At 37.5% G+C, this 9,978-nt stretch overlaps 3 protein-coding genes across 4 annotated transcripts in view; 1 reads left to right on the forward strand and 2 right to left on the reverse strand.

The window, feature by feature from the left end:
- The window catches only part of rsl1d1 (ribosomal L1 domain containing 1), a 43,883-nt gene that overhangs the window by 30,191 nt on the left and 3,714 nt on the right, over positions 1–9,978 (reverse strand). The window lies entirely within an intron of this gene.
- Positions 1,560–4,089, reverse strand: tomm22 (translocase of outer mitochondrial membrane 22 homolog (yeast)). The gene is made up of 4 exons (XM_017483740.3): positions 3,784–4,089; positions 2,551–2,669; positions 2,344–2,461; positions 1,560–2,016 (listed from the first exon to the last, which is right to left on the reverse strand). Exons 1-4 carry the CDS (start codon positions 3,871–3,873, stop codon positions 1,942–1,944), a joined length of 402 nt encoding a protein of 133 aa, XP_017339229.1. The 5' UTR covers positions 3,874–4,089; the 3' UTR covers positions 1,560–1,941.
- On the forward strand, positions 5,671–9,953 carry maff (v-maf avian musculoaponeurotic fibrosarcoma oncogene homolog F). 2 transcript variants are annotated; one of them, XM_017483736.2, is made up of 3 exons: positions 5,671–5,817; positions 7,560–7,632; positions 7,858–9,953. In XM_017483736.2, the coding sequence occupies exons 2-3, from the start codon at positions 7,597–7,599 to the stop codon at positions 8,299–8,301; spliced, it is 480 nt and encodes a 159-aa protein (XP_017339225.1). In that variant the 5' UTR covers positions 5,671–5,817; positions 7,560–7,596; the 3' UTR covers positions 8,302–9,953. The 2 variants fall into 2 exon arrangements, with proteins under 2 accessions (XP_017339225.1, XP_017339228.1); XM_017483739.3 differs by lacking the exon at positions 5,671–5,817 and adding an exon at positions 5,856–5,993.

Here is a 9,978-nt window from a genome sequence, read left to right on the forward strand (position 1 = left end):
AAACAACTCTATCTTTGATTTGTCTGTCCAGAGCACATTATTCCTATAGGCCTGGTCTTTACCTATATGCCCATTGGCAAACTGTAGTCTTGCAAAGACTTTTACCTGGCATGCCTCCCATGCCGGTTGAATTAGTGCAATCTCTTTCTGATTGTAGAAGCATGCACTTTGACACCAACAGTTGCAAGACTTACTAGCAGATCCTGTAATGAAATTTTGGGGTTCTTGGAGACTTCTTTTTGCATCAGATGGTCTGCTCTTGGTCTGAATTTGCTGGGATGGCCAGTCCTGGATAAATTGGCAGTTGTTTGAAATCTACACCATTTGTAGATGACTTCCCTCAGAGTGGAATGATGTATTTTAAATAATTTGGAGATCTTTTTTAATCCCCTGCCAGACTCATAGGCATCCACAACCTTTTTTCTGAAGGCCTTTCAAAACTCTTTAGATCTTGGCCTGATGACACCACACACCTCAATAGCAAAGAGAACACCAGATACTAGATATGAGAGGAGTATAAATAAGACAGGTTCCACCTGCACTCCCTAAGCAGGTTATAATCACTGGTACCTAATCTGCTTAGGGAGTGCAGGTGGAACCTGTCTTATTTATATACTATATTATATTTGCTTGCCCAAATATGTAAAAAAAAAAAAAAAAAAAAAAAGCCAACAATTTCCATGGGGTGGGTGTACTTATTTTTCACATGACTGTAGATGTCAGGAGACTGTTCTATCGAACATGCTCGGTCACTTTAAGAACATTTGCGCTTCTGTTTTTCCTTAATATTGCTCAAGTCAAGTAGATGTCACTTTAGTTACTGTTAGTCTAGAATCACAGCTAATTGAGCAGCCTCCTTGAGCTCCAGCCAGTTGTGACCCAATAATAAACCCATTCTCAAAGTTACTTATCTTTTCCTCTCACTGTCAGGATTGAGAATGGAGGCAAACTATGGTCAGCATGTTACTACATGTCACAGAGCATGGCATGATGTTAATTGAATAATTGAATCACTCACCATCAACCACTATCTGGAAACATCCAGTCATTGTTTCTTCACTTTTACTTTATCCATTCTATTTAGGTGTTGTCCAAGTTATTTGTATTTGAAAGAATAAAATGAAAATCTATAGATATACAACAGAAGTTCAAGGTAATTAAACATATTGATAAATTTACATTTATCAAGTAGCTAATGCAGTTCTATTTTTGTGTATGTAGTGTGTGTACTATGTTGTGATGCTCACTGTCTAATTATCAGACTGCCTTTAAACATTAGAAACTAATTACGTTATTTATTTCTGAAGACATCAAATAGACAAAGATCATCTGAAGACTTTCTGGAGGAGCAGAGATAAGTTTTCTATGAAAGTGCTACAGATGATGTTCTTTAATATGTCACAGAGATGTATTAAAATGAATACAGTATTCTTGAGTGAAGAATTTTATGACACCTTTACATCATTTAGGTCTTTCTCCTTTTCTAACCTTGGTATTTCTTATTGGAAGGCAGCTACAAGCAAGTAGTTGACACTTTGACAAAACAATATACAACATCCTCGGTTAGCATTTATAGTGTATTGTTTTTGTCACTGTTTCCACTTTATACTGTCATGATTTAAAACACACACAAAGGGTTCTGATGACTGCTGCATGTCCAAACAAACATGGAGTTGTTTTGTTTATATGTATGTATGCATACATGTAAGAGAAAAAAAACCCACTTTATTACAGTATTGGAGTACTACTATTAATCTTTTATCTTCTGAAAGACACATGTAAAGACAAAAAATAAACAAACAAAAACAAAAAATATTGGATAACTGATTCCATGAATGAAGCCAGCTCATGTCTCCTTTTCTTCTTCATTCAAATGATTAGAGGACTCATTTCCAGGTCCCCTGTGAACTGAAGCTTAAGGATGGGGTATGAACCATTTCTTCAGACCTTTCCAGGAGCAACAGGTGCCATTCCAGGAATTACACCAGATATCCCGGCATTTGGCCCCAAGAGGATCTGAGTACACAATATCCATAATCTATTATTTAATGCACTATTTAAAAAGCATGCACAGAAGAAAAGCCTAAAATATATCTACAAAAATCAGATTTTATACAATCTAGTTTTTCATATACAAGAAAAACACATACCTTTTACTGTAGTTATCACACTTTATGTGGATGTAATAGTTTAAAATAAAGAATACCACCAACCACCACTAAATATGCTAACAAGATTTCAACTGACATTGAACATTTAAGACTTGAAGGCATATTAACCGAAAAAAAAGCCTACCTACCCTCATTTTAGAATAAAACTCCTCAGTTCATTGCTAAACATTACCTGTCTCTGTTGTTGTAGCTGCTGTTGTTCCAACTGTAATCTCTCTGTTTCAAACACAACTGGAAGAACCAGGATCATAAATGAAGTGGTACCGATCCACAGTGCAGTGCGGGAAAAACTACAGGAGAACAGGAAAGCGGGGGTGAACATTAAAGCTAAAAAACATTATGGCTAAATAACATGAGACAGATAAAGCCAGGACAGCACCTGTAAACTTTTTTTGCAAGGGACAGCGAGCACTGTGCCGATGCTTCTGCTGCTGAGCGCAGTGTGTCAGGAAACATCTCTGTTAACCCCCACAGCCTCTCCAGCAAGGTTTCATCCAGCTGATGGGAACAGAACACAAGCACATCAGTGATACATCAGAGAAACAGTTTAGATACCACCAGAATTCTCCTACATTGCTTACTGCAGTGGTTTTCAGGAGTCCGATAATCAAAGCCTGCGGGTCAGTGAGTTTTCATTTAGCTACACAAATAGAAATCACAACCCACCATTATCAACGCTGTTGTCTTTGTTAGCAAGTTCTTAGTTTCGAGCCTGTTTGACAGTTAATGCACACCTCAATAATTATTGTCTACTTGGACAAAATACGTCTGGTCAGTGGAAAGTTCAAGAAAAGAAAGCTCCAGCTCTCCAATAAACAGACAAAAATTTTCATGAAATAAATCTGTTCTAATTTATTTTACAGTACACGGGTGTTGCTACAAAGTTTGCAAACCCCTGACTTGCTGAGTTTGAGCACTGATATTTACTGTGCATGGATGAAAATGAAGGGAGTTTCATTTCTTCCAACTACAGGCAAAGCAGCATATATTTAGATAGACTGGATGCACAGAATTAGCTTCAGTGAGTGAATACTGGAGAATATACTGGTTTGAAATAACTATGATGTAAAATACAGATCTTCCTTCCTTAACTTACTTAAAAGTTGAGTCTTCTCAGTTACTCATGTTCATAAGCTTTTGTTATATTCCTCACATTTCCTGAATGAGGTCAGTATGTCTTTTATAGAGAAGGACTGATTGGGAGCCCGAGGAGGAAAATATCCACCATGACCCTGGCACGCGCAACAAAATGACCACATATCACGTGATCTTGCAAAAGGAAGTGCTATTAAGAAAAATTTTGAGTAAAAAATCTTCTATACAAGCCACAAATACTGAAAGAAACCTGTTCTGCAGGCTTCATTAAAGTTAATCTACACTGGCTTTATACTACTGTGTGTGTTACTCCAAAATAAATAAATAAGTGAGTAAATAAATAAGTATCTGGATTACACATAACACCCTAATTAAGACTTCACTGCAAGGAGGCTGGACAGCAGATGAAACAGGTAGCTGGTACAGGCTGGATAAATATATTTCAACATCTGGAATCTTGTTAGTTTTACTGTCTGTTCAGTTAACCAGTATGTTACATGTAGGTATTTTAACTCACGTCATCTTCGTCGTCTCCTTCGATGTCGTCTTCAGGTGGCCGTGTCTCCACAGGCCCAGAATCAGGAGACAGAGCCGACACCGCAGCCATCAGCCTCACACTTATTTACCCTAACACAGCGGAATGATAATATTCACTTAATGCCTGTGCGCTTTGTAACACTACTACCTGCTCTTTCTATTCTGCCACTACTGTTAGCGAATATGCGAGCAGGGAGAGAAAATGAGGACATTAAACTGCTCCACAACCGGAGGTCAAGTCGGTTACATGTGCACCAGATGAAGGAACTGTTCTTTGCCTGCTGCAGTGCGCACGATCAGAAATGAAAACAGCGCCCCCTGCCGCAGGGGAGGACTTTCAACACACCACCAGGACTAACTAACTAACTAAAGAGGAACAAGTTTACAGTACAACATTTATAAGGAGAAGTTGAAATAACAGCCGGGGTTTTCCTGCAACGACACACCAATTCAAACAATACTGCGAAAAAACCAAGAGAGGAACTAATATATTCACTAAGAAACTCTCCCTCTACAGACATAACACATCAGCATTCATGTTTACAACGTTGTTTACTTGGAGATATGTGATTACAGAAGAATTAGAATCGGCAAAGATACCAAACAAAAGATACAGTACCAAAATAACAAAACTGAGAAGAATTGGCAGTAAGGATAAGAAGACAGAAACCATCATAGACAGAAAAGACAGATCTATCTATCTATGATCTTTATCTTTTTCTATTTTGTACGCCCTGCTGAAAATAAACCAATAGAAACCAAAACAGAAATTCTAATGGTTTCCACTGCAAATACCATTACAAACCATCAGCTAACCATTAAAACCATTATCATTATCGGTTATCCACTAGACATAACATACCACCAATTCATGGTGACATATGGCTGACATTATGGAAGCACAGTCGCTAGGTACTTTTAAATCTCGTCTTAAAACATTTTACTTTAGGATAGCCCTTGCTTGACTTCTGACTTTTTCTTGTTATGTAGTCATTCACAATTCTGTGTGTGTGTGTGTGTGTGTGTGTTTTAACTATTGTTTCGTATTGTATTTGTATTTGATTTGTTATTTTTTTAGGTGTTTTGCCTTGTATTTGATTTGTGGTAAAGCGCTTTGAGAAAGCAACTTTTATAGGCGCTATACAAAAGAAAGTTATTATTATTGTTACCAATAGAAGGCAACAAATTACCAGTAGAGACTATAGGGACCATTAAAACCAACGCAGTTCCCATTATAACCATTAAAACCATTACAAATTCTATGAGTGTTTCTATTATTATTATTGATTTTTTTCAGTAGCGCCCGGCCTTACATGACACTACTTAACGGTCAGCAGTCTTTCATCTAGCACTTCGACACTTTATGACCGCCACTTCCGGACCCTTAGATATTTACTATTCAGATCGACTATGTACTATTTTTTGTAGCCTATGTGTATTTACAGTTTTGCCTTACTTAACAGCACATAGTCACTTTTACTCTACCTATATCCACCAGTATTTTCATTTACCTTATTACGTTACAGCATCATCTCAACCATTCATGTCTAAACATGCTTGTTCATGTTTAATAACTGCTTGTATTGTCAATGTCTGACTCTGACTATACAACTATGCAACTATGTTGTTCTTTTTATTTATTTAGTTAGTTAGTTGGTTATTTATTTATTTATTTATCTAGTTGCATTTATTTATTTATTTATTTATTTATTTTTTGTGATTTGGCATTTAGGTTCTGTGCTGCTGTCATGTTGTTTACAAGCCTCGAGACTGTGGAGGCGTCGAGGCTCCGCCCACATTCTTGTAGCCTTACGTCATCGCGTGTTTTTTTTAATGAATGAAAGAATCCCACGGACAGACGGTGAGTAATTCCGGGAAAAGGCGGACTGTGGCGTTGTAGTGTAAAGTTGCTGAATTTGTTCGTGTAAATTATTTAGTTCTGGATGTGAAGAACATCGACGAATATCGGGTTATTTGGCTACGTCGGTAGGGCAGAAGTTCAAGTACACATCAGGCAAGCCTTTTTTCTTCCGTTTGTTTACAATATTGCTAACCTATTGAGTAATCCGCCCAGTTATGCTATGTAGCTAACTAGCTAGCTCATGCTCCGGGGAGTGAGTGTGTAATTAGCTGTCTTCGTATGTTAGTCATCGGAAAAGAAACTGATCATTGTCTCAGCAGTTCTTTAGAGTGAGTAGAAGTGAGCAGCATTATGTTTATTTTTTTGTTCAGCTGGATAAAGATGGCTGAGATGTTTACTATAAGTACAAGATGAAAGCACTAGCTGACTAGCTAGCTTTTTAGCGAGACCTTAATTATATTCTAGATGTTTCTGTCATTTTATTGGGAAATGCCTAGCTGTGTTTCACTGCTCGTGTTTATTTAGTTTTTAATGGCCAAATACATACATAACATGGGCAGTTATTAATTTGTGTTTTCTTTTTCTTTTTTTTTTAACCCTTGCGGATCAAAATTTCCACAAATAATATTACAGTACCATGTAAAAAATAAAAACTGTAGAATTAATAAACACCGTTACAGATGTTTCTTTAACTATCCCACTTTTAAATGGCTGACGTTTCCAATATTTTTTGGACATGAGCATTTTCATTGCTTGTATGATCAAGCACGTTTCGGTTTGTCTTATTATGAGCCGTTCATTACATTGTTAGATGTAGAAGATAAACAGCAAGCAAGCAAAGTGTCGTCATGTCGGTGAGGGAATTTATAAATCAGCCGAATAAAAGTATTTGATTAGAAGTCAGTGGTAATGTCAGCGAAGGCCATGGGGACAGGACTGTGCTGAATCATGGTTGAACAGCATTACAGGCTCAGAGCGACACACACACACACTCTCTCTCTCTCTCTCTCTCTCTCTCTCTCTCTCTCTCACACACACACACTCTCTCTCTCTCTCTCTCTCTCTCTCTCTCTCTCTCTCTTTCTTACACATACACACGCACTTCTCCTTTCAGCAGTGTGTTGGCCAAAAGATCTGTGTTTAATCTGTACTCTAACCATACTTCGCCCGCTTCTTCGTGTGGACATTTCACACACACTGTACAGATGATTTCTCTTCATGACATGTGTATCAATATATACTGTATCTGTGTAGACTGTGTGTGTGTATATATATAAAAACATCAGATTTTAAAAATGTTGAACATGTTTCTCAAATGATGAAAACGTAGAAAAAAGACCAGAAATGGTCAGTGAACCAGTTTACTGAAGGTGGCATGTACAGTGTTCTTGTTTTCAGTTGCTGTAATGGTAGGTGTTCCACACCCAGGCTAAACCATAATAAACAAGTAAATAAATAAAATTAATACACCACCATAAACTTAACTGGTGAATAAATACTAATGATATTATAAATGATGCTATTAAAGGGATAGTTCACCCCAAAATGAAAATTCGGTTGTCAGTTACTCACCCTCATGTCGTTCCAAACCCATAAGACTTCCGTTCATCTTTGGAACACAAACGGAGACTTTTTTTAATGAAACCTGGGAGATTCCCGTCCCTCCGCTTACAGTCCAAGTAAACCAAAGTTTCAAGCTCTGAAAAGTTTGTTAAGGCATCGTAAAAGAAATCCATGTGACTAGCGGTTTACTCCTAATTTTATGAAGTGATACCAGCTGATTGACTGCTAACTCATTAAGTTCTGTGCAGATGATTGTAATTTAGTCCAGGCTTTATGTTCACATGGGAAGATCAACATAATGTGAATGTTTTTTTTTGTGTGTCTGTTTACAGGTATCATTAAAAAAAAAAAGAAAAGCCAAACGCAACCATGACATCAGACAGCAGAGCCAGTAAAGCCCTACAGGTAGAAGTGATGCACATATCTCTATGTGGATATGTGGATATGTTGGATATGTTTTGTAAATCATATGTAATGATGCCTTATCTCTTTGCAGGAAATGTCATTATGTGAAGCGGTTTTAATTTCATAAAGATGTATCTTATGTGTGTGTGTATGTTGTTTTTATTGTGAGGATCAATGAATGTTGTTTATTCAGGATCTGTGATGGCATTTGCGCTTTCTTTGTAGGTAAAGCGAGAGTGTGGAGAGAACGTTCCTGTGCTGTCGGACAGCGAGCTCATGTCTCTGTCGGTGCGCGAGCTGAACTTACACCTGCGTGGTTTGTCCAGAGAGGAGATCCAGAAACTAAAGCAGAGGCGGCGTACCTTGAAGAATCGTGGCTACGCAGCCAGCTGCAGGGTTAAGCGTGTGTCCCAGCGCGAGGCCTTGGAGCAGCAGAAGAAGGAGCTGCAGCGCGAGGTGGAGCGGCTCGGAGCAGAGAACGCAGGCATGCGCAGGGAGCTGGAGGGGCTCGGGGCTCGACTCGCAGCTCTGCAGCGCTTCGCCCGCAGCATCGAGTCCGCAGGAGGCAGCATTCTAGCTACAGCACCTCGCCTCAACACCGCCTCCGTCATCACCATAGTGAAGAGTCCACAGCAAAGCCATGGCCCCAGAGAGCAGGAGGCATCCTAGGGATGAGTCCTACAGGCAATAGGCATACATACACTCACAAACACGTCGAAGTACAAGGTACACAACAACTGGACCATCTAAGCTGAAATGAATGACTGCCAAACATTTAGAAACGTTACACAATAAACCATTGTGTAAATGAAGTCATTGATGTCGGTGATGCAGGATTGCTTTCAGAATCTTTTGCCACACTTTTACCCTGACGCATTTTATTCACATTTTGTTTATTGGGTAACTGGACCATTTATATAATAAGAATGCAGGGCATGTCTGCATTGATTTTACACCAGAATATTTTCTTTTCTGAATTTGAGAATTATTTGACTGTATTCCACCTGTTTTATGTTTAGTCTATTACATTTGCTTTAACCAGTATAACTAACATATAAATAGGGTAATGTTGGTAAGTTTACATGTAATGTATCTTGAAAATATTTGAATTATACTATTAATATTTATATGCCCAATTTCTTGTTGTCACATGGGGGGAAAAACTAGTCCTAACTGTAGAGAATTTTACTGGATTAATGATCAATTAAGCTTGACTTAATATCTGACTACCAACTCGTTCTACGTTGGCAAATATTGCTGGAGTATATTCAAAGTTATGATTAAGAAATAATCATAATTAATCAGTTATCATTAATTAGAATGCCATGCCATGCCATGTCAATGCAAGCTTCTGGATACATTCCCACATAAGTTTTCAATACTTAATCTGCAACATGGACATTTCTTTTTAATCTGTATTTAAGATGAAGACCTAAAAGCTAGAATGCTGTGATTTTTGCGTCCAAATACTGTTTATGTATAACTAGTTTGGGAATATTTTCACGTCCGATTATTGTAATGGTGTGATTTGTAATTAGGATAAGTATATTTTAATGAGCAGTTCAGCTATGCCAGTGTGTTTAAACTCCTGCTCTTCACTGAATATTTCAGTGTCTCCCTTGATGCTAACACTCTCTTACCTGATGGGTTGAGTTAGGTAACAGGGAAATGCTAAAATGGTCATGACCGAGCAGGACATGTTCCTGGAATATGTTCCAGTACGTGTGATGACTGTATTTGTGCTAATACATTATAGTGGCTTGTTTTGCAGTGGAATTTTTGTACATAAAAATAGATTATTTATAATGACAAAATACTTTTGGAAGTCTAGAATGTATCATGAGTGTATAACGTATGAAAGCCTAGGGATGTGTAAATGTGGAATAAAAAGTAACATAAGGAAAAGAAACTAGTGTAAGAGGATGAGAGAGCAACAAAAAGGTGATTATGAAAGTGCTAGAGGGAAAGAGAGAGACAAGTTGTGGCTACAAGCGATCATATTAACTCATGGTTGTCAAGAAGATTGCCAACTATTAGCTTTACTAACTCCAGCATCGAGGAGTATACAGTATGTGTATTAATATTTAAAGGTTAAAACATTTTTATTGCAATGAAATCTGTCAAAGCTATTTCAATTTTAATATTGAACACATGATTTCAGTAACAACTTGTTCTTATGTTTTGGTTCCAAACATGCTGGATGTTTTGTGAAGTAGCAGAATACAAGTCTTTTATTTGTATTTATTACATATATTTTTCTATGGTAAAATATTGTCTATTTTATGCTATTAATTGAAATAAATGTGTATATTGTACATAAAGTTGTGTATGCTCATTGAATGTTTA

Source organism: Ictalurus punctatus, chromosome 13, assembly GCF_001660625.3.
Source record: "Ictalurus punctatus breed USDA103 chromosome 13, Coco_2.0, whole genome shotgun sequence".
NCBI lineage: Eukaryota > Metazoa > Chordata > Actinopteri > Siluriformes > Ictaluridae > Ictalurus > Ictalurus punctatus.

Excerpts from the sequence above, each read along its gene's own strand:
- tomm22 (XM_017483740.3), bottom strand. The coding sequence starts at position 3,873 with ATGGCTGCGGTGTCGGCTCTGTCTCCTGATTCTGGGCCTGTGGAGACA. Across the intron at positions 2,670-3,783 it reads AAGGAGACGACGAAGATGAC|CTGGATGAAACCTTGCTGGA; the intron begins GTGAGTTAAAAT and ends TGTTCCCATCAG. Across the intron at positions 2,017-2,343 it reads AGCTACAACAACAGAGACAG|ATCCTCTTGGGGCCAAATGC; the intron begins GTAATGTTTAGC and ends TTGTGTACTCAG.
- maff (XM_017483736.2), top strand. The coding sequence starts at position 7,597 with ATGACATCAGACAGCAGAGCCAGTAAAGCCCTACAG. Across the intron at positions 7,633-7,857 it reads GAGCCAGTAAAGCCCTACAG|GTAAAGCGAGAGTGTGGAGA; the intron begins GTAGAAGTGATG and ends CTTTCTTTGTAG.